At 42.9% G+C, this 25,009-nt stretch overlaps 1 protein-coding gene across 5 annotated transcripts in view; it reads right to left on the bottom strand.

The window, feature by feature from the left end:
- Window positions 1-25,009, bottom strand: part of SRSF11 (serine and arginine rich splicing factor 11) — a 1,393,100-nt gene that overhangs the window by 624,349 nt on the left and 743,742 nt on the right. For all 5 annotated transcript variants that reach the window (XM_044085832.1, XM_044085833.1, XM_044085835.1 and 2 more), the window contains 2 exons: window positions 19,908-20,003; window positions 13,560-13,609 (listed from right to left, as the gene is read on the bottom strand). In XM_044085832.1, coding sequence (XP_043941767.1) covers window positions 13,560-13,609; window positions 19,908-20,003 — 146 coding nt within the window. The remainder of the gene's footprint in view (window positions 1-13,559; window positions 13,610-19,907; window positions 20,004-25,009) is intronic.

Below are 25,009 nucleotides of genomic sequence, written 5' to 3'. Positions count from 1 at the left end.
CGCCGTAAATAGCACAAGTAACAAAAAACTGAGGGTAATGCTACTCAATGCCAGAAGTCTAAACCTCAAAATGCACGCACTCTAGGCACTCCTCAGTATGGAGAAAATCGATATATGTGCAGTAACAGAAACCTGGTTTAAGGCTCCAAAGAGCACCCCAGCACTACCAGGCTGTATCTCATACCATACATTTCGGCCACAAAACCCGGACAGAAATACAAAACTCAGGGGAGTATCCATATTCATCAAGGATACCCACACCTCCAGGTTAGTGGCACAACACGATGCTTCAGAGATCATCCACGTGCAACTAACAAATTGTGCAACTAACAAATGGCAAAACTGCTGCTCAAATTACAGCTTGCTACAGATCACCCACCATGTCCCAGGACCCCCACTCCGCATTCTGGAAACAGTGGGAAACAAAGGTCCTACCAAACACCCTGATATTGGGTGATATCAATTACCCAAACATTAAGTGGGAGAACTACTCAAGTACAAACTCCCTTGCCCAACATTTCCTAGAATTTATAAACTCAAATGCCTGGATCAACTGGTCAACACCCCCACCAGAGGTGACAACATATTGGACATGGTTATCACCAACATGGGCGACCGGTGTTCCACACCGGAGGTCAACCCCTCTCTGGTTAGATCGGACCATAAACTAATCACTCTGGATATCCATATTCCGAAACCACCTCCGGTCAAAGAAACCACCATAAAAAAACTTTTCAATAGCAAACTTCACGTTACTTAAGACCGAGGTGGGAAGTTTCAAAGCCCCCATGCTAAAGGATAACGCTGTCCAAGCTGCAAAATAGTTTACTAATGCATTCTACGGGCACCTACAAGAATGCATGGACCGTGCTATCCCAAGCAAAACCAAGACTCACTCATCCAAGAAAAAGAAACCAGACTGGTGGACCCCTGCCATAAACAAGCTATACAATAGAAGGAGGAAACTAGAACAGAAGAGAGTAAAATCCAAAGAAGGGAAGACATCCCTGAACAGTATCAGCACGAAACTACGTTCCTTCATAAAATTATCCAAGGCTAGCTTCGAAAGAAAAATTGCCATGGACTCCAAAGATAACCAAAAGGCATTCTTTAGCTGTGTCAAGAATCTAAGTGGCAATTCTCAGATCTGCTCGGAGTTAGTGCAGAATGGCACAAAATACACTGAACCAATCGATATAGCCAACATCCTGGCAGACAGGTTCAGTGCAAACTTCACGCCCAAAAGGGCCAATAACAATACCAGAAGAATGTAGTGCTCCTGAAATCACACACTCAGGTTAAAACAGCCCTCTCCAAAGCCAAAACCAGAGCATCAATGGGACCGGACAGTGTCCCAGGCTGAGTCCTACACAACCTCAAAGATGAACTAACCTCTCACCTAACCACACTGTTTAAACTCAGCCTCTCCACAGGCTATGTGCCCACAGAGTAGTGCACAGCAACGGTTATTCCGCTCCACAAAAGTGGAGCCACAACGGACCCCGGGAACTATCGCCCTATAAGCCTGACTAGCTTGGTCTGCAAAGCTATGGAGCACATGCATCATCATGGATCTCATTAACAGAGACACTGGGAACCTCCAAACATTGGACCCTACCCAGTTTGGCTTTAAGAGCAGATCATGCCTCCTAAACCTGGTGGACTTCTCTGAGACCGTTACTAAGGCTATAGACGAGGGAAAGGTGGTTCACACAGCCTACTTAGACCTCGCAAAGGCCTTCAACACCATTCCCCGCTCACGTATGAGACCAGCTCACCAGCCTGAACATAAACCCCTATGTCACAAGATGGGTTGCCAACTGGCTCATGGACAGAACCCACATGGTAAGAGTTGCGGGAGCTAGGTCTGACTCTAAACCGGTTACAAGTGGCATTCCCCAGGGCTCAGTCCCACGACCCCTCAATGTTAGTCATATACTTCTCCGAGATACAGGCAAGTACAGGAGGACTATGGCTGACCAAGTTCGTAGACGACTGCAAACTAGGGGCTATATCTGACTCTCCGGCTGACAGACACATCCTCCAAAAGGGTCTCACTGAGACAGACACCTGGTGTCAAAACCATGGCCTCAAGCTAAATGCCAAAAAGTGCATAGTCATCCCCTTTAGAAAAAAACAAAGTACCCACAAACTACCACATAGGTGGTAGCCACCTAAATACAGAAGATGTAATAAGGGATCTGGGGACTCAACTAGATAGTAACCTCTCCTTTGATAATGACATTGCCAAAGTGGTTAGAAAATCCTTAAATGTGGCCCACCTAATCACAAAAGGGTGTGCATCCAGATCGAAAGAGGTAATTGAGCCCCCTCTATGTATCACTCATCAGACCCATCATAGAGTATAATGCCTCATTTGGGATGTACCTTACAAGACACCTGCAACAACTGGAAATACCACAGAAGTATCTCACCAAGAGGATCACTGGCCTCAAGCAGATGACCTATGCAGCTCGACTGAAGAAACTCCAGCTGTACTCGGTTACACACCGGCTACTCAGAGGTGATCTCTGCTCTCATACTAGGCCATGTCCAACCCAGAATTGATGGACATGCTCCACCTAATGAAAAGCATATCCCCTCAAACCACACGCTCCAGGGATCTAAACCTCACCACAAGAATAAATAGGACGTGCTGGAGGGATAGAGTCCCTGTCCCAGAGACTTCCCATGTTCTGGAAAAAGATTCCAATCTACATTAGGTAGAGCTCCTCGCTAACCCTCTTCAAGAGAAACCTTGACAAGTGGATGGGAAACAAAGTTTACCCCAGGGATCACTTCAATGGCTCTGCTGGACAGACGCACAGGGAAGTAATCTAAGGGGGTGGGGGTGGCGAAAGCGAACACATTCCAGCTAGGCTTATAAATGCCTCCAGGCAGATAGCCCTAGCAGAGTACCTACCTATAAATACGCTTTATAAAAGTTTCTTCTAATTCAGGCAAGAGGCTGTAGAGAGCACCCCTCCCCCCTTTTTGGTAGTAAAAAAAAAAAAAAAAAAAAAAAAAAAAGGTTAAATATGTCTCCAAGTTGCCTACACAGCACTCTTGACTACAGCAGATATGGTTCTCCAGGTTTTTTCCCCCAAATCCAGCACTAGAAGGATATGCCAAGAGGACAGAAGAACCAAAGAAAGCCCTGTTCCTGTCTAACTTGTAATGAGCAACAAAGGTATGGGGATTAGACCAAGTAGCAGCAGCACAAATCTCATCTAAAGTTTAGCCAAGAAGGCAGATGATGTGGCTACCGTCCTAGCAGAGTGAGCTGAGCTTTGACTGGTCCATTGAACTCCAGGTGTCTGTTTTCGTAAATATAAGAAATACAGCTGGCAATCCAATGAGAAATAGACACCTTGGAAAACACTTTACCTCTCCTGGCATGAGAAAAAGTAACAAAGAACTGATAAGACTTTCAAAAAATTTCGGTCTGCTTGAGTTAAAAACATAACTGCCTATGAACATCCAAACTATGCAACTGATATTCTCCTTTATTGCAAAAATTTGGAAAGAACACAGGAAGTTGAATCGACTGATTAAGATTCACCTCGGAAGCTACCTTACGGACAAAGGAAGGATTGGTCCTGAGAGACACCCTATCCTTACAGAACACCATGAAGGGAGGCTTTATGTACACAGAGCCTGCAATTCAGAGACCCTCTTGGCTGCAGTAATTGCCACCAAAAAGGACATCTTCCAGGACAAAAATACGAGGCACACAGGAGGCTCAAAACATTTCTGCGTCAAAGACTGCAGCACCAGCATGAGATCCCGGGGGGGGGGGTAGGAATCCTTTACATGAGGTCTAACTAGAAAGATCCCTTTAAGGAAGGCCTTGCACAGCCTAAAAGAAAAGGTGGGACTTTCGTTCAAATGAAAGTTGGAGATGGCACCCAGATGGAGTTTAATCATAGAGAAACTATCCCCCTGTTGAAAAAGATAGGCCAGGAACAACAAGATTTCAAGGACAAACTGAACGGGGATCAAGACTGTGTTGTGTTGCCCATATAAAGAACCTGCTCAATTTGCTGGAATACCCCTTCTTGGTAGACTGCTTTTGAGATGCCAAAATAATGGTCTTAACTGGGGAAGGAAGCTTGGACTGGGAAAGAATTACTGAAATTGAAGGTACCAAGCAGTCAGACAAAGAGACTGAAGGTTGGGAAGAAGCCCCAATGATGAGAAATGAGATCCGGAATGGGATTTAATATCTAAGGCGGATATTTCAGATGAGACCAAAGGAGGGGAAACCATGCCCAACGAGGCCAGAAGGGGGCATTGAGGATGAGAGGAGTCTTCAGGTGACTAGCTTTCTGTAAGACTTGGGAATGAGGGGAGTTGGGGGATAGGCATAAAGAAGTCCAAATGGCCAACTGTGAACCAGAGCGTCCCTGGGTGACTCTCTCATTGGGAGGATCAGGGCTAAGTATTTGCTGCACTTGTGACTGACTGGAGGGGAAAAAGGTCAGAGCAAGGGAGACCCCACTGGTTGAATATTCGAAGTGTCACTGACAAATTTAGGGACCACTTATGAGGACTCAGGATAGATCTGCTAAGTTTGTCGGCTAACATATTGGAACTGCCAGGAATATGCATTGTGAGAAGAAAGTGCCTTGAAGACATAGCCCATTCCCACACTCTCATGGGCTCTCTGCACAGGAAATAAAATAGTGTTCCCCTCTGTTTGTTGATGTACCAGACCACTGCCATGTTGTCTGACTGAATTGCAATAGTCCTGAGAGGGGTAGAGTCTTGGAAGGCTTCCAACATTAGAAGGACTGCTCTCATCTCCAGGACAGTGATGTGCAATTTGGTCTCTAAGGGGTACCATGCGCCTTGAACAGTCCTTCCCTGATAATGTCCCCCCCCCCAACAGGGAGGCATCTGTGGTCAACGTAGCTTGCGGAAGACAGAAGGGTCTGCCTAGAAGGTGGTCCTGAGCTTTGAGTCTCCAAGCAAGGTGATGTCTGCAGACTTTAGAAATCTTGATGGTCATGGATATGGGATGAAGAGCTGACCATTGCACCGCTAGGGTCCACTATAGAACTCGCATGTGATATCTAGCGAGAGGGACTAAATCACTGCCGCCACTTAACTGAACACCTACGAGATTAAATGGACTGCGGGATGCATCAGATCCAGAAGACGAAGGACCTGTTCCCAAATCATCTGGACTCTGCATGGGGGAAGTGCTGCAGTCTCTGACACCGTGTCTAGAAGGATCCCAATAAATTCCAGGCTCTGACACTGGGCAAGATGAGATTTGGGCAAGTTGACTGTGATGCCTAGGTCCTGAAAGAGACTGGAGTGTGTAATCCATGGCTAGTGTGAGATGATGCCTTGTGGGTGCCATGAGAAGCCAATCGTCCAGGTATGGAAAGACCTGGAAACCTTGCAGCCAAAGATGGGCTGCTACCACTGCCATTCATTTGGTAAGGTAAACATGCAGGGGGGGCTGAAGTGATTCCAAAGGGCAGGGCTCTGAACTGAGAGTGACTGTCCCCCAGCCGGAAGCACAGGTATCGCCTGGAGCATCTGTCGACTCTGATGTGATGGTACGCATCTTTGACATCCACTGCGCACATCCAATCAACCTTGCACAGAGGCGGCAGAACGGACTGAACATCCGGAACTTTAACTTCTTGACAGACAAATTTAAAACACTGAGGTCCAGAATGGGGATGAAAGCCACCGTTTTTTTTTGGGCACCAAAAAGAAGGGACAGTAAGTTTCAGACCCTCATTGTCCTGTTGGGACCTCCTGCATGGCTCTTTTTTTGAAGGGTGTATTCACTGTTGTAGTCATTACACTTGAGTTATTCTGCTGGCAGGTGACCCGCAGTCGGCCCGAATTCCAAAGTCTTGGTCCGGCGTTGGTTGCTGTCGCCTCTTCCCTGACATCAGTGTGCCAGAGGTATAAAAGTTGCAACTGATGCCATTTTCTTCAGTTTTTCTTGCCCCAGATGTCAGGTACCCCCAGACAGGAAGGCTGGAAAGATAAAACTATGCCAAAAAATCCATATATTACTATAAACATTTCCTTCATCTAAAAGCAAATACACCACACAGGTAGTACAGAGATGAGAAGTACAGAAAAGTCTCAGCAATGGAAAAAAAGGGGATGGTGGGTGGGTAACCCGGACTGCAACAGTGAATACACTCCAACATCTACATTTATGGTAGGTACACAACTGTACTATGTTCATCTTGTTTCACTGTTGCAGTCATTACACTTGGGTACAATCCCAAAGCTGAAGTTGGGTGGCTGGGTCTAAATTGGATTTGGAGAGGCTAACAAGCCCTGCAGAACGTCAGTGGCAAAGCCTGCTCTGGATTTAGAGTAGAGAGGTAAGTGGTAGTGCTTGGTGAAAGTGTGCACCGAGCTCCAGGTTGCAGCTTCTAAAATGTCTTTGGTTAGTACTCCTCGGAGGAAAGCTGCTGCTCTGGTAGAATGAGGCCTAATGCCCTTAAGCACTGATCTGCCATGTTGTGCATAACAGAAGAGGATGCAGTGTCCTATCCATTTCGAGACTGTCTGCTTTGTAATAGGCTTTCCTTGTGATCCTGCAGCATATGCTACAAACAGTTGCTCAGTTTTTTCTGAAAGCTTTTGTTTTGTCCAAGTAGAATCATAGCTGTCTGTGTATATCCAAAGCGTGCAGAAGTCTCTCCCCTTTATTCTAGGGATTTGGGTAAAAAGTGGGTAAATGAATGGGTTGGTTTAAGGCCACACTGGAGACCACTTTTGGCATGAATGTTGGGGTTGTCCTAAGAGAAACCCTGTCCTGATGAAAAATGAGGAAAAGTTCCACAGCGATTAATGCCTGCAACTCTGAGACTCTTCTTGCTGAAGTTATTGCTAGGAGCAGAGCAGTTTTTCATGACAGGAATTTTAGATCAGCTGTGCTGGCTGGTTCAAAAGGAGGCAGTGTGAGTTTTTCTATAACAAAATTGAGGTCCCAAGTAGGTACTGATGCTCTCCTTGGGAGTCTTATATTTTTGGCCCCTCTGAGGTACTGTCGTAGTAGAGGATGTGAAAAAATAGGATGTTCCGTATTGTAATGAGCTGAAATGGCAGAGGCATGGATTTTAATAGATGAGAAAGATAAGTCTTTGTCCAGCACCTCAGTTAGGTATTGTAAAATCTGAGGTATATTAGGGACAAGTGGTTAGAGCCCTTGTGCCTGGTTCCAAGCACAGAATCTCTTCTATTTTTGTGGATAAGATTTCCTAGTGCTGAGCCTCCTGGCTTCTAAAATGAACCCCATAACAGCTTTAGAGAGAGGTGCAGAATCTGATTGTTTTGTTGTGTCAGATGATGAGGAATTTGAGGTAGAAGCCAAGCTGGGCCTTGAGACAAATTCTTTAGGATTGGGTACCAGTGCTGGCATGGCCAGTCTGGTACAATCAGGATCACTTTTGGCCTTTCCTGACTTTTAGTAGCACCTTGGTGAGAAGAGGCATCGGAGGGAAGGCATAGATGGTCAGGCCTTCCCAGCTGAATGATAGAGCATCCACTTTCCATGCTTGAGAGTGACAAGTTCTTGTGCAAAATTTCTGTATTTGGTAATTGTGAGGGGAGGCAAAACAATCTATGTCTGGGCGTCCCCATTTCCCCATTATCATGCTGAACACTTGTGGATTTAGCTTCCATTCGTGAGGATCCATTAGATTTCTGCTTAGTTCGTCTGCCAGTGTATTTTTTGTTCCTGGCAAGAATTGTGCCTGCAGATGTACTTGATAGGTCAATGCTGTGTTCCACAAAGTCATGGCTTGTCTGCATAGGGGGTAGGAATGTATGCCCCCTTGCTTATGTACCACATAACTGTGGTATTGTCCGTCTTTATTAATAGTTACCCTGGATGTATTAGGCCCTTGAAAGCGGTCAGGGCATTCTGTACAGCTAGCATCTCTTTTTGATTGATGTGAAGATGCATTTGTTCCTTGGTCCATGTGCCCTGAATACATTTTCCTGCCATATGTGCCCCCCCAGGCATAATCCGATGCATCCGTTGTTATTGTCTGCCTGGCTGTGGGTAAAGTGAAAGGCTGCCCCTTGGTGACAGGCCTGGGCCCACCATCGAAACTCCTATTGTAGGGCAGGGAATTAAAGGTATGATTGTCTCCAGGCTGTGACAATGCTGTGTCCAAACACTTTTTTAGATACCATTGTAGTTTCCTCATATGCAGTTTTCCATATGGAATTAGTAGAATGCAGGATGCCATGGAGCCCAGGGCCTGCAGAATTTTTCTTGCAGGGAGCTGGGGTTTTGTTGCCATCATTTGAAAGTAATGAGTCAGTTGCCTTTGTCTGTCTGGCGTGAGATAAGCCATCTGGGCAGTTGTATTTAAGCTTGCACCCAGGAATATTATCTCTTGAGAGGGCACTAGTTTTGATTTCTTTTCGTTTACTGTGTACCCTACACAAATTAGCAATCTTTTTACAAACGCCAGATGCTTTAAAAGAATGTCCTTGCTCTCTGCTTGAATAAGGCAGTCGTCCAAGTAGGGATATATTTGAATTACTTTTTGTCTGCAAAATGCAATTACTGGTGTCAGGCATTTTGTGAAGACCCTGGGCGCAGTAGATAAGCCAAAGGGCAGTGCAGAGAATTGGTAATGCATTGAGCCTGCTATGAATCTGAGGTATCTTCTGCAAGATTGTCTGATTGGGACATGCAGGTATGCCTCCTTGAGGTCCAAAGGAACTAGCCAAGCCTTCTTGCTCAGCATGGGCAAAAGTTGATGTAGTGTTAACATTTTGAATTTTGGAACATCCAGGAAAGTATTTAGGATTGACAGGTCCCAGTACTGGTCTCCAGGCTTTGTCCTTTCTGGGCACTAAGAAAAGTCTTGAGTAAAATCCTTGTCCCTGTTCTTGCTGTGAAACCTTTTGAATAGCTCCCACATCCAAAAGAGCAGTAATCTGTTTTTGTGCCTCTGCCCATTGGTTTTGTGGCAGGTCTGGCATACCTTTTGGTTTTGGGAGCATGTGGAAGTGGAACCTGTAACCCTGAGAAACAATATTCAGCACCCATTGGTCCTGAGTGATCATGTGCCAATTTTTTGATTAAAGTGCTAGCTTCCCCCCTAGGGGTGCTGTCAAAAGGTAAGTGCTTGGCATCTGCAGAGGGAAGTCATTGGGACTGTTTTCTATAAGGTTGTGATTTGTTCTCCCCTCCTTTGGGGGCTGAAGCACCCCATTGTTTAGGTCTGTAGGAGCCTTGGGGCTGAGATCTACCTCTGGGGCATCTGTATCTGCCTCTTTGTGGCCTGTCTGACACTGGAAAGGACCAATTTTTTAAAGGCCAGTTTCTGCTAAATCTAGGTGGTTGAACCTGTAAGAAATCTTTCTCTGTTTGCATTGGCTTTGCTTTATCCTCCATTTTCTTTAACACCTCTTCTGCCTTAACACCAAACAAGGTATTATGCTGTAATGGAGCATCCAATACTTTTACTTTAACATGGCCAGGTAAACTTTGTTCTTTCAACCAAGCATGCCTTCGAATAACAGAGCCTGTAACTGCGGCTCTACAAGAAGCCTCTAATGAATCAAAACCACATTGCAGAGTATGATTTCCCACTTGTTAAACTGCATGCAATAAATCCTGCATTTCCTTACTGTCATGACCTTTTGTATTTGAAACCATTTTCTGTTTTAACAATGACATGAGGTACTGTTGGTATTTAAGCATGTGAAACTGACAGTTTAAAGCTCTTACAGCTAAAGTAGCAGAAGTGTAAACTTTTTTTCCCCCCATCTGTCCACAGCTCTGGAATCCCTATCCGAGGGGACAGGATTTTTAGCAGTGGAAGCCTTAACCCCTTTAGGACCCTGGGAAATTGTTTCTGGGTCTGCAGCTGGGTTTTTGCAAAGACATTTATGACAGTCAGGGACTCTGGTGCAGGGGGTAAAGAATCAGGAGACAGACTGGATTCAGAAAAAACATCATAAACAATATCAAGCACAGGGGGGGATGGCCAGAGGCCTGTCCTGAGGGAATAAAAGCCTTTTCTTGGATTCTGAATAATCCTGACTCTCCCAATGGAAATGCTCCCTCATGGTGTGCAGGGTTTCCCCAAAAGAATAATCCTCAGGCGGAGAGGCTGAAGGTATGGACTCTTCTGCATCAAAGTCCTCATAGGGAGGGAGGGAATATCCCTGATCAGAAGAGGAATCAGAGAAAATGGAAACTTGGTCAGAGGAATCATAATCGGTGTCTTTCCTAGGCCTTTGGTCAGGAGGGGGAAGGGAACCCCTGATTAAAGTAATTAGGTCTTCGGCCATTTTAAGCATCTGTTTTTTTGGCATGGATGACCGTTTTGGAGAATGCTGTACTTGTTTCCTTGTCTTTAATGGTGTTTTTGACTTTGCCTTTACTGCTGTAGTGAGCTTAATTGTAAGCTGTGAAGGTCGGAAAACACCCTCAGAAGCAGATGCCTGCTCAGCGGCTCCGGACCCATCTGATTGCATAGTTTCCATAGGCCCAATACCTTGAGTTTCCACAGGCCTGTCGGTTACGCTCAGAGGTAGCGGGTGTCGGGGGCTGCGAAAGCGACTCACTGAGAACCGGCGACTGGCCTAGAAGAGGCTTTGTCGTCAGTTTTGGATCTCAGATGCCTGTCCTTTTCTTTGTCTTTGCGTTTTTTATAAATTCCGGTTGTCCTGACGGCATTATGTAATTAAACCGTCGGTCAAAATAATGTAAAGCAAAATCAAACCGACGTTTAATAGTGCGTTTATTGAATCTAGCACAAAACCGACAACTAGTGACATCATGGTCAGGGCCTAGGCAAGGAATACAGTAAGAGTGAAAGTCCTTATGAGGTATTTGCTTCCCACAAGAAATACATTATTAACTTTTACTGACATCGTTCTGGAGCAAGAAAAGGTTTCCCCAACGGTGTACTTAGCTTTACTGAAGACTTCGGTTCTGAAACTCAATTCTGAAAATCTCAGGAGTCGGCCGACCGGCACTTGCTAACTGCTTTTGCTTCTGGCACCGCGCGGCAAGAAAGACAGAAGAAAATGGCGTTGGTTGCAAATTTTATACCCCTGGCGCACTGACATCAGGGAAGAGGTGACAGCAACCAACATCGGACCAAGACTTTGGAACTCGGGCCGACTGCGGGTCACCTGCCAGCAGGATAACCAAAGTGTAATGACTGCAACAGTGAAACACTATGAATGTCATTCCAGGAAAGATTTTTTTGAGCTGGATGGGGCTGAAAAAAGGGTATGAGGCAACCCCTGGACACAATGTTTAATACCCACTGATCTGAGGTAATACTTGCCCAGGCTAGTGGGTGGAGGGAGCGAAGACCCCCGACCGCCTCCAGGGCAGGACAGCCAGGCAGCTCTTCAGTAGAATCCCCTGGGTAAGTGGGCAGGGGCTGAAAACAATCTCAACTCGATTTGGGCCTTGAGAAAGCTCCTCATAATCCTACCCACATCTGACGGGAGCAGACTCTTGACGGAAGGGGAAGATAGTGAAGAATGACCCGACCTAGCTGAGGGCCTGTGGTCTCAAGAATGAGACCTGCTTGAAAGCCTGGGATCCAATCTCCTGGGTCTGGAGAGGGAAGCCTTCAATAAAGACTGGATCCGACAAAACTGTCAGATCCGAGAGTCTCAAGGGTCTGCTTGGATCTGAGGACGTAGAAGGGATCAAAGTTGGATCTGACGGGTAGGTCAGATCCAAGGACAGTCAAAGTTGGCTCGGATCCAAGGACCTCCGAGGCTCTGAGGTCTCGGATCCAGAGGAAGCCGGGGCTCTTTGAGCAGAAGAGCCTGGATCCAAAGCTAGCGAGGCTGGCCTTGGATCTGGGCAGCTGCGATCCAACAGCCTCGGCTTTTTGGCAGGAAAATCCCTTGAGGATGAAGACTTTCTCTTGGGATACAAGGGAGGTTTAGAATGGGAACCCAAAACCAAGGGACTCCCTTTGGCCAGCCCTTACAGCAGTAGCTTATTCCTGCAGTCTAGAAGAGGCCTGGGGTTGAATCCAGCACAAATATCACATTCAACATCCAGATGTTCTTTCCCAGACAGTAAACACACTCCTCATGCGAGTCAGAATGCGCCATTTTCTGACCGCATGAGGAGCACCTTTTAAAACCAGTGGGCTTTTCAGACCACCCCACACCCACACCCACCCACCCACCCCCCCCCCCCCACACACACACACACACACAACCCACAAACTGCACAACAGTAAAAAAGGGTAGAGGTGGGGAGTAGAAGGGGAAAGGAATGGAAAAAAGGGCTACCAAAGACCCGGGAAGAGCAAGGGCGGGAACCTGGGAAAGGGAGTTAAAAAGTACTTTAAAGATTTCTAGGAGGGGAGGAAACTACCCAAGGGTGATAGAAGGTAAGGTAGGAGATGCGAGACAGCAAAAAAAAAAAAAAAAAAAAAAAAACTACTTATCTGAACCTATTTGCTTGGGCTGCAGGAAGCACGTCTCGAAGGAAATTTTGTCAAATGAGATCTGAGGGTTCTGGGTAACAAAGGGATCTTGGGAAGAGGAGGAGCATGAGCTCAGGTCTTCTTAGTTGTCAGCTTGGATCCAATGTCGGATCCTACACCCCATCAATAATGACACGGATAGCATCAGATCTGCTGTTTGAAATAAGTATGGTTAACCACCAGCTTTGGCCAACTATCTAGGGCTGGACAGTGTCAACAACTCTCCTGGTCTCGTCTTCTACACAGGTGAAAAAACAGTGCTGGCTCAACTGCTTGTTTGCCAAGAATGAGCTCAGCACCTTGGTGGTGGGGGTGTGATCCAATACTTCCCTGCAGGATAGCTGGATATGGACATACCCTTGCAGTGCGTTTACCCCAGTGCCTATGCTTCAGTCATTACCGGGGACTCTGAGGTGGAACAACTCCCACATAAGGAGGTCTAGACAATCACCATTACTCTGGCTACAAGGACAGTTAAAAGTTTTCCTCTATAGTGCCGCAGACTTGTGACCCCCCCCCCCGGGGGGGGGTACAATAGGCAGTGTTAGTACAGGTTTTGATTGTTTTATCCTAAGCATATTTAAGTCTCTGAGCAAGGCTCCTCCCCATTTATCATAGCCTCAGTAAATAGAAAGTTTTATCAGAAAACAGCCACCCACTTCTACATGCTGAACATTGCCAGGTAAGTGTAGCATATAGCATATGAACTTAGTATGAAAACTCTCCTAAGACGAGTAGATGCAAAATAAAAAAAAAAAAAAAAAGCCAGAAATATTGATAATCTGCATTCAAAATCTGTTCTGTGCACTAAAAAAGACAACCCTACCAACTGATATCTACATCATAACATGCAAAAAAAAAATCAATGGATGAATTCATCAGCTTGTCTATCATAAATATGGCTTCTGCTTTTATTTTTAGTAAAAATAGCAAATATGTATATAAATAAAATGAGAGAGACCCAATTATTAAATTACATCTTTCTAAGGAAAAATCATGGCTATTTAAGAACTGAATTATTCTTCACAATCACAGCAATAAAAAGCTCTACTGGTAAAACAAATCAAAGTAAAAACTTACTTGGGATCTACAGTTGTCATCAGCTTCAAAATGTGATCAGCAGCAAGAGACTGTACCAAAATAAAATAAGCAAATAAACAACTTTCAACAAACACAACTAAACTTTGTGAAAACTATATATTCATATAAAAGACATACTGAACAAATAAGACACCATACGCTAAAACATCACAGAGTAATGCTCAAACACATCTGACATTGAATGTTTATACATGCATGCACACACATGTTACAGCTGTTCACTCAGCTCAATGTAAGAGTAGATGTTCAAGTAAGAGATGCACCTGTATTCCTTAATACCTCTGACAACATGGCAGGAAGAATGGGTGATTTCTAAGGCTGATCTTATATTTGTGGAGAACTATATAAAGCGCCTTGCATGCAAGAGCCTTAAGATCAGAATCCCTTCTGGCATAGGTAACTGGTACCAGGATCAAGGTTTTCCAAGAGGGAAATCTGAGTGGAGTGGAAAGTTCTGTGTTGAAAGAAGGGGCAGCTTCAGCCTTTGAAGGACAATGTTCAATCTACAGGGAGGAAGAATCTCTCCTATGTGCTTTTTATGTGACGGATCCCATTCAGAATTGGTTGACAAGTTGGTGTGAAGACAGGGTGGGAATCTAATGGCATGCATGATGGTTGTAGTGCACTCTGAAGGACCCTTGGCTAGCAGTTTGAACAGGTACTGCACATTCTGTGTCATAGTGCAACAGCTACACCAGAAAGACAACCTTTCCACTCAGCCTTGATATCCACGTACAAACTGCCTCTTCCAATACATGTGCAATAGTCACTCATTCAGCCAGTCTCTAAACTGAATCAGGCTTAAAGGGTCCACAGTACAAGCACTTTTTACAGACTGTGCAGCAAGTACGCAAAGAAACAAAAGGGTTATTGTAAACCAGGCATTAAACCTTTACTGTGGATTCTCATTTTTAACAGGATACATCCCACTACTACTATTAAATGAATGGAACTGTACTCTTGACAACACTAAGGAAAATTAATCTCATTAAAAGTTTCCTCTCAGTGCATTACAGGGAAAAAGAAGCCTTCCAAAAATTAAAGAACATGTCAGGATGTCTGCCCCCATGAAGGCATTCTATCTTAGAAGAAAAATTAAAAACAGCTATTTATTGTTAAGGCAAACAGTCTTGGACTGTGCAGAACTTCAATGCAAGATAAAATGTATGTCCTTTGCATTGTCATTTAAGACTAAGAATTTCTACATATCTGAAAACATTTGAAATAGTTGCACTGATATGACATTTACTTCAGTAAACGTATGATTTAAGTTACACAGTGTGTTTTGAGAAATTCAAACAGTGACAATATACGTGGCTTAATGAAAGAAATGAGTGTCTTGGAGTGGGACTCATTACCACAGTGGTGGACGAATATGGGCAACAATCAATTTTATCCTACTACTCTTGCAAAGTAAAGTGCATTTTAAACTGAAGCGAATATATTAAAAGGGAAAAATTTCATACTTTAGTGCTGAAAGGCTAATGCCTTAATGAGTGCTGATGACGCATGCCGAGGGAAAGGTTGCAAATCTGACACTGGAACATTTGTGGACTGAAAACTGTGTGCACACACGCACTAAGACCTGGGTTGCTGGGCATCCTATCAAAATGACACGATGAAGACTGATGTCAGAATGTCAACCGAAAAAATTTGCACATGTTCTGTGCGTGAGATTTACTCAAACAGACTAAACCAATGCACGCCCCACACTTCCTGCTAATTATACATACTAACTCAGATATCACACAATTCCCAGGGAAATGAAATACTCCCTTACCTAGGGATTGTTTATCCTGCACACCTATCGACCATCCGTCTGTGTCAACCAAATGGTTTTGATCTCCTGGGTGTCAGCATTCTTTCATTTCGATAGGATGTCTGACACGAATACATATATATATACATACATATTATATATATATATATATATATATATATATACATACACACACACACACACACACACATATACACACACACCAACACACATACATGCTATATATTTACATCTACAAACACGTGTGCATATGTTTATACAGGTGTAGGACACCAGATCACACTGACAGATAGAGATTTACATAAAAACACCAAACCTGCAAATATCAACACGTTCTGCGTATGATATGGGGATTACACGAGAGGCTAAAAACCAATGGCAAGTGTCTTTGCAGTATACTAACTCTGAGATCACACAATCCCAGAGGAAAGGGAATATTCCCCTACCTGGGGATTGCAATCTTGCACATCTGTTGACCATCTGTTTGTGTTGACCAAATAGATATTTGGCTGATGTCCACTGGATTGGGTGTCCTACACATACATGCACAAATAAAAATGTATAGAACAGAAACAAAACCTGGTCAGTGTGTTAGTTTTCACCAAGCTGTTAATTTAACAGGTTGGCATTACCCAATTAACTAATACATTTCCATGATTGCTAACTACCCAAACAGTGATGATATTATGTAATGCCTGCATGCCACAATTATAGGACAGTGTGGGAAGCTAGCATTATGATGTATGCAACAGTTTCAAAACTTTTATAAGTATACTACTAGTAAAAACCCAACTCTATTTTTAAACTATACTGTCATGTATAAAGCCATGTCAGCATGGTCACTAAAATCATAAATCACTGTTCCAGTATTAGTTTTTGTTTAAATGTGTACAGTTCACCAGGATAACAAAGGACTTTTTAATGCTATTAATTTGGTTAAGGTTATTTAAAATGTATTTTTACTAAACTGATAAAGTACTGTAAATAATGCATTTTTTAACGTTCTAATTTTAAATGATGGCTATAAATGTTTAGTTTTTAAATGTATTAACCGAACATTGTGTTTGATTGGTAATTCATGGACACACAGCTACTTAGAGTACATATCTAAATGTTCCTGATACGGTAAAGAAGTATTCTGATTAAGTTTCAATAAGTTTGGGAACAAAAGAGTTTAACCTTTTTAGTAAAATATTTTTTAGAGTACATATCTCCAATAACAATGCTTCTTTTTGTTTTTTTTTTTCCTCCTTAACGTTGACAAAACAGAATGGCAGTTTGAAAAAGAGAAAGGATCTTGAGGGCTTAGCTATTCAGTTCCTTAAGAAAGGCAGACTAGATGTGTAAAGGCTATAATGGGAACAAAAAGTATCATTTGAGTCCATCGTAAAACTGACTTCTGAAACAATACTTTGGGATTTACAGGTGGTGGTAAGCATAAAGCTGTCCTACAGAATAACCTTGAGTAGAACAGGGGAATATGGCATTTTATAGGGAAAGCACATAAGATTACCACTGGGCTGTCCTATGATATTTGTTATATCAGACATGACTTTTCGGTACAGTCTCCACTACAGGGGAATGGGCCAAGACCTGTATATAGCTGGTCTTCCAATGCATTCTGAGTCGAGGGAATGCACTAGGTCATGGGCTGGATATTCTATTTTGATGCAAACTCCAAAACCTGCGTGGCTAGTCTTCACAAATGTTAATCATACGGTTGCTTCAAAATTCAGAGCGCTTGATCATAACCTGAAGAACTGCAGTACATAAATGATAGCTAATGTTTCTTTGATGCTGGTATTTCTGCTCTGATTTCTCCTGCTCCAAGTGACAAAAGGACACTATGGTAAGTCAGCTTAAATTACTGGCATTAATTCAAAGTAAAACTTCAGTAAGTGACAATATCAACGAAAACCACTTTTAGTTGATCTCAAATCCCCCCCCCCCCCCGGGTACCTCCCAAATTTATATACACCCTACATGTGTGGGTACATTTATACCCCCCAAAACTTATAAATATCAATGCCACAGCTGCACAACAGTAGGGAAAAGTTCAAACATCTTCTGCTGAAATTACTCTGTGGTAATGGCACATGCTGGAAGTGCCTTCATATAGCTCCCATACAAAGCTAAACAAATGATCCTCTTGAAAGGAAAGTCTATGATGATTCCTTTACCGAGGACAGCAAAGTCCAGATCAGCTGAAGGAGTGGAGCTAAGAGAATACATCTCAGACACGGGTACATAAATCCATAGCTGGATGACTCCACAGAATGCTCCTTATGGGCAAGCAAGTAGAAAATTATGCCAACACCTCAGGACGCACCTACACAGTGTGGGAGCAAGGATGCACACACTCTCAGTGGTCAAACACACTGACTATATGGAGAAAATGGGGTCTCTGTCATTTGAGACTACATCTTTGTAAAGACAAGGCCCCACCCAGTCCCCCTCAGCTAAAGTACAAGGCACCAAATCATTGATCCACCCATCATATAAGAGGGCAACCTCTACGAAGACAAGGTCCAAGCCAATCTCCGGTGTGAAGCCCAACTTACTGAAACACTAGCCCACCTAGGATGGGAAGAACACTTGCACGGACGTATAAAGGAGCCTCCTCCTACCATTCCAAGGTTGAAAAGTTGCAAGAAGAGGACTTTCTTGCCAGAGGTACTTTTACCAATGGCAGCAAGGCTCATGCCTTGAGCTGTGCAAAGCAGCTAAGAACTAGCACACATGGAGGAATACAGTACTTATTTAGCAGAGATGACGTATTAAGGCAAACAAGATTTCATCAGCATGTTTGTCTCCAAAAGTGAGAACTCCTAGAAAACAAATTCTGAATGGCAGAGAGGCTAACCTGGACTTGCAACTTATCAAACAGGGCCCTGTGTGTTAGATCTGTACTTATGAACTGATATAAATTCAGCAATTACTCAAAAAAATTCAAGGTGGAAAACTTAATTAAACCAATAATAACAGAAGTTCAGCATGTTTAAGTGCTCTGAAAACAAGAAAGGAAATGCATGATCCATATTATGCTGAAATATGACATCATGCTGAAGCCATATCCATGACAGAGTTTTAAATCAGAGGGATAAACTGCAGCAGTCACACTGCACTGAAGGACTGGCAACAGCATGTAACAGCCTATATGATAACCACTGAAAAGCTAATCCATCTTATGAAAATGATTATTTCTGAATGAAAAGAAAAAAAGTATGCTGAATTGCAGCACAGGAAAAAAGCCATTATAAACATGAGTATGTGGCAGCAGATAAGCACTGTCAGGAGTGAACTAAAATGGCAAGAAGAAAAGAATGGAGGAGGTGAGGAACACAGGCAGATGAAACTAACACACAACACACTAACTATGACAGCTATGCTGCTGCCAGGTGCTCTCAAGTTTGTTTGCATTTTTTGATAATTTATACATTCCAGAGATTATAAAGAAATATTTTAATGAAACCAAGAGTTCAAACTGAACCTGGGGAAGATAAAATGTATGTCTGGTTAAAGAAAAAAGAAATAAGCAATGAAACTCATGAGGTCATTTATAAATCTGATTTAAAGATAAATGGTTAGATGACGCATCTACCAGAGGTCTGAACTTCTTTTTAAAGTTTCACAAGTACCACATATTCTTGTTCCCAACATTAATCTTTTTTGTCTTTAAATACAATACCGCAATTTCTAAGACTTTACTTTATGTGTTATTTTGTCAAAGTATTTAGATCACCGCCCATTAGCTTACTCCTAATAAAATCGGATACATCACTTGCTGAAAGTCTGTCCCTTGGGAAGCCCTAAATGGGCAATTTTTCTTAATTCTTTAACAAGGAATGCAGTTATGTTAATTTAAGGCAGTGGCAAAACAACATACTGGATTAAGGAGACAAGTTGCAAAAGAAATCAACTCCTGGTAGGCAAAGACTCAATTACTACAGCAATATCAACCATGAGCACTCTGTAATACTTATAACTAGCAACTCAGCTATTAGAGCCACCCTAAAAAATAGGAATTTTATACCTTAGTAGACAGCATGCATCAAAAATTGTGTGACTGGTGACAGTCTGCATGCTTAAACAGAAAAAGCTACCCGTGATAAAAAAATAATGCAATTTTTTTGTCTACAGACTGCAAATGCAAAGACTAATCCACACATGCCGCAAGCAGAAAACTGCTTTAGGACAATTCCACAGAAGTCAACTGAAAGAAAGTTATGCAAAATTAGAGTGCCTACACTGCTTTTTTTTTTTTTTTTTTTTTTTTTAAACTTCTTCAAAAACATTTTGTGAAAATAGCCCCCCTTTACCATCATACTTATTAAAATCAAATCTAATATTGCTGCATCAAAAAGCAAATGCCATGTCCTGATAACAGCAACCTTAAAAGACAAATCCAAGAACTAACCAAATACGCATTGCAGAAAAATTGCCCAGTTGTGCACTACAGTGCAAACTGCCTCAGATGAACTGTAGTAAATGGTAATCAGTCAATAAACATTAATAATGTACATCATACAACTAAAAATATATTTTACCGGTGAGTTCATGCTCGTCGTTGTTGGCAAACCCAAGGCAGCAAGAGTAGGATCCATTGTTGAAGCTCCCAAAGCAGCCAAAGGTACAGCTCCAATCTGGAAAGTAGTAGCAGTGTTAAAATACATAATTTTGTAACTAAATATTTAAACTGTTTTAAAAACTGAACAATGACATGGGATAAAGCACATTTTTTTTCACACCAACTACAGCAAAACCACATTTTAAGCTTTAAGATGCAACTTTATATAACGTGACATTAAAAAAGCTTTACAGACATAGCAGTGAGCATATCTTAATTTGAAATGCAAGTAACCATAACGTATACAACAATACAATGTGCAGCTGCAGTTCCTACTGTTAAACTACACATCTGCAGAAATATTTCAAAGTGGCAAGAGAATACCCTCAAAAGAAAGTGGTATTCCAAGTGAAATGGGGGGGGGGTGGGTATAATGTGTGCAGCAGTAACCCCATTATTCAAATATCTACTATCAGGGCAAGAATCTTCACATCACTACCCTATCTATGATCGTTATACACTATCCACTCCAAAGGTACTCAAGAATGCTGGCTTCTTCAACTGAACATCCTCCACTTTTTTTTTTTTTTTTTTTAAATTTTCTCCTAAAACATTACTTACAAGAAATGTTTGTAACTCCTGAAACATTTTCCTTGGTTGTTAAAATATAACTGCTTGGTACATTCAGATCTTTGCAATGGTACTAGTGCTTACATTTCAACTAATAATTTGGATTTCACACCTTGCATTTAGTAAAAATATTGTTCACATTTTCCTGCATTTCTGAAAACGTGTAACAATATATCCAAGGAAACAGAAGCTAGATACAAAGTATCTTTAGCAGAGTTGTCTACATGAATGCTTGGTTTAGAATGAGATCACACTTAAAACTGTGCTCTATTAAATTACTGACTGTGACAAAAAATAAACTTTTTCATCATCTGAAATATAAACAGTCATCTCTGCAACTGCACCAAGTAAGAGTCCATGTACGGTCTGCAAACTACTCCACATTAATGTCAGCTGTCCGCCGATTCCACCTAATAATTCCTTGGGATTCCTTGTTATGGAAGCCCTTGTCCAGCCCAAATACTAGACGCTTTAATCCCCTCCTCTTGACCCAGCGCAAACCCTCCTTTCTGACGTCAAGATGTCAAGGTACAAGGGCTGTCAGTGCCATATTTTCGGTCCATTCTTGCTCCTCAGGACTGGAACCCACACTTTCAGCCCTAGGCCAGGAGCACTAAACAACCCCATTCCCCTCAGTAGGGTACAATTAGGGTGGCCTGAAAGAAGACAGCAAGTAACAGGGAAGGTACTTATCAAGCAGAAAAGAGGGAAAGGATGACTACTCCAGCTCCTAGCAGAGAGAAAAGGGAATGAGGGAGGAAAAGACTAGTTCAACAATGAAGACATTTGAAAATCTGTATTTATGGTAAGTGCACACAACTGGACTATATTCACAGTGTTTCACTGTTACTGTAATAACTCCTTGGGAAAATTCCCAAAGCTGAAAAAATGGGCAGACAGTGGACTGAAGGTAAAGAAAAAACAGGACTGCATAAGTGAAACCAGCTCTGGAAGAGCATGCTATGTTGTAGAGTTTAGTAAACGTGTAGACTAAAGACTCTGTGGCTGCATCCAGAATTTCTCTGGTGGGCACTTCTCTGATAAAAACAGCAGTGGTACAGAAGAGGTCTGGTTGAGTAATTTCTAATGTTCAGTGGCATCTCCTTATTGTGGTGTGTGCAACAGAAAGTAATGCAGTTGGAGTTTCAAACAGTCTGCTTGTTAACAAGTTTACCTAGTTTATTAGGTGCAAAGGCCACAAAAAGAGACTGTCCGACTTTCTGAAATTTTTACATCTGTTCAGATATCTGAGCTGCCTGTAAATGTTTAGAGAGTGCAGACTTCTTTTTCTTTCAGTCTGAGGATTTAGAAAGAAGGGAGGTAAATGAATATCTGATTTAAGCAGACTTTGGTTAACACTGTTGGCATAAAGGCTGGATTACCCCTAACAGAAACTGCCATTTTTTTTTTTTTTTTTTTTTTTTTTTTACATATACGAGTCTGCAGGTCTGACATTTTATGAGCAAAAGTGATGTTGTTGTCTTTCGGCTTTTCCAGGTTCGGGGTCGCCACATCGGAACTCCGGTCCGCTAATGAATGGCAGTAGATTTTCACAAACGTTGAGGTGCCACCTTGACATTCAACACATGTCTTTCGAACACCCACCCAACCGTGGGGAGGACATGCAGACTTGCATTCTTAATGGTTAAGAATTTGACACCTACTGAGGCTACTGTTTCAAAGGGGTGGGGGTGGGGGGGCAGTGTGAGTTTCTCTAGAACAAACCTGAGATCTCAAGAGGGAACAGGGGCTCGGTGGAGTGACTTATGGTGGATGATGCTTTTAAGGAACTGTTTCATGACAGGTTGAGAAAACAGTGGGGGTTGCATGGCAAAGCAAGCAGAGATGGCAGAGGCATGGATTTTTTTAGGTCAGTCCCTTGGAGAAAAGTTCCACCTGGTAAGTGAGAGCCAACAACAGATTTGCCAATGAAGGCTGACAGCTCTTGCTCAGGCACCAAATAACCCATCACTTCCATTTTAAAAGGTAAGACTTCCTACTGTTTTCTTGAAACTAAGAACCTTGAGTAGTATCCTTTGTCTTTTTCTCCTGGAGAGAGTGGTTCTATGGAGCCTTACTGAAGAAGAATACAGATTTGGGCTTGAGCCTTTAGTAGCTGTCATTTGGGCTAGATGGAATGGGGTTTGGAGTCATAAGATGAGAAAACTGCAGCATGTAGCCTTCTCTTACTATCTGAAGAACTCACTGACCCTGAGAAATGTTCACCCAATTTTCCAAGAAAAGAAAGTATTACTCCTAACTTGGGATGGGGGGGCTGAGTTTAACTGCTTCCTGGGTTTGGGGTCTGCTTGGCCTTGGTCTCTGATCAGCTTGCACTTTCATAGTCAGTGTCGTCTGACTTTTCTAGTTCACTCCCCTCTCAGACGAACCTGTGAAGCAGATTGGGTAATTCCTACTAAACCTGGGGGGGGGTACCTGCAAGAAAGTCCTTGACAGTCTGAAGGTACTTGGCCTTACCCTCCAGTTTTCTGAAAATAGCTTTGACCTTGGTTCCAAACATAAAATCTTTGTGTAAGGGTGCATCTAGGATTTCTGACTTAACTTGCTATGGAAAAGTCTACTCTCTTAACCAAGCATATCTTCTAATAATGGACCTTGAAGCTGGTGCCCTGCTGGATGTTTCCGAGCAAGAATGCAAGCTATTTTTAGAAACATGGTAGCAATAATTACAGTGTTTAAACACTTCCCTATGTAGAGGTCCGTTTTCGATCCCCTCAATTTTTTTCTTTCATTTGGTCTCAGGAAAGTTTCCTGGAAAATGACAATATGAAACTGACAAGTTACAGCTTTTATGGTCAGGGTAGAAGTAGTATAGATTTTCTTACCAAATCTCTCTAGGGTTCTACCCTGTTTTTCATTTGGCAAGGGATTTATAGAGATTCCGCCTTTGGCCTCCTTGGTTCCTGAGCAGACCACCGCAGGGTCTGCAAACAGATTCTTGAAAAGGTGTTTACAGGAATCCAGAATCCTATAAAATTGGTCTGGCTTCCCAGATACTACTGTCTAGGATATTCAGGCTGCAGTGAAAAGTCAGAAATATCATCCACAACCTCTAATACTGGTGGGGTGTCTATGGGCTTCTGTTCAGGAAGGTTTAAGAAATTCCCAAACTCTCTTCTCAGACTGGAGACAATACTAAGCTTCCCAATTTTAGAATACCATTTTCTTAAGGAAGGTCTCTCCAAAGGTAAAATCCTGAAATGATGAAACTGTGGAAAAATTTTCATCAGACTTGGAGTTGGCCTATGACTCAGAAAAAATTTAGTCAACATAAGCTAACTCATCATCATCAGAGTCACAAGACACAGAAGACGCAGGGCGAATGTCCCACTTTCTTTTTCCTGGAGTAGTTCCTGTAGAAGAATCCTACCAGGGCTGAGCAGTCTGGATCTCACAAAATCAACTAGATCCTCAGCCAGTCTAAGTCCTGCAGGTAAGGCCTAGTGTGACTAGGACCCAGAACGCTGAGGCAAGCTGGAGCCACAGCCTTCTTATGTTGGGCTTTGGTGCCTGGACTTAGGAGTGGCATGGGAAGTTGTTGGCCCATGCTTCAGATGTGTGGCCACAGCCTGCGGACAGTTGGAAGTGTCCTCAAACTCTAAGGACACCACCCTCTCGTAAAGTAGAGATAGAACAGTAGTTGAAAGCTGGGTTCTGCAGAGCGACCCAGGCCCATCCAGCTTGAGGGGGTCAACAACGAAGCGGACTCCGAAAGGGTCTCAAATACAGGCCTTGGTTGCACACTCCATTTTGTGCGTTTGGGGGTAGGGGACTGCAAATCAGTTTCTCTTACAATGATCACGGGCCTGGGTGGACTGTTGGTTAGCTTCCAACGGTTGTCCAGTAGGCCTTTGTATCTTCAGACACTACTTCTTGCAAGGGAAATCTGGATCAACCTGCACACAAGGCAACTAGTCTGCAGTGACAAACACTGCTCCCAGAGTTGCAAAACAGATACTCCTGACATTGCTTTACATTCTCACTCTAACCAGTAGAAAGGGTCTGTTGTCACTTATATGAACTTTCCCACTATCTCTGTTACCAGCTTTGTGGATATGGGAATCGTGAGGCAACATAGAAATTGCCTCATGTTTACGGACAACCAGTTAATTCTCAAATAAACTGGTCTGGTATGGGATAGAGGTATTTACACAAGATCACCGGAGGCAAAGCTCTCAAACAAAAGTACTCCTAAGATCAGATTGTCAGTAGTCCTTATGCTGCACTCACAACACACAATTCAAAGCAGACACAAAGACCCACACATACTGAGGCACTTAAAAGTAACCTTCCAAATCCTAAAGACCTCCTAGACAAAGTATACAACAAATACCCTCAGCAGTCCCAAATGTACTCTTTCAAAACAACACCCACATCAACACATACAGCCACAACTCATGGAGTCTCTACTTCTAAACCCATAAGGAAAGC

This window comes from Protopterus annectens, chromosome 10.part0 (assembly GCF_019279795.1).
Source record: "Protopterus annectens isolate FY-2018-M chromosome 10.part0, PAN1.0, whole genome shotgun sequence".
In the NCBI taxonomy this organism is placed as follows: domain Eukaryota; kingdom Metazoa; phylum Chordata; order Ceratodontiformes; family Protopteridae; genus Protopterus; species Protopterus annectens.
The sequence above is the reverse complement of the archived record's forward strand: the minus strand, read 5'-3'. Positions and strand labels throughout refer to the sequence as shown.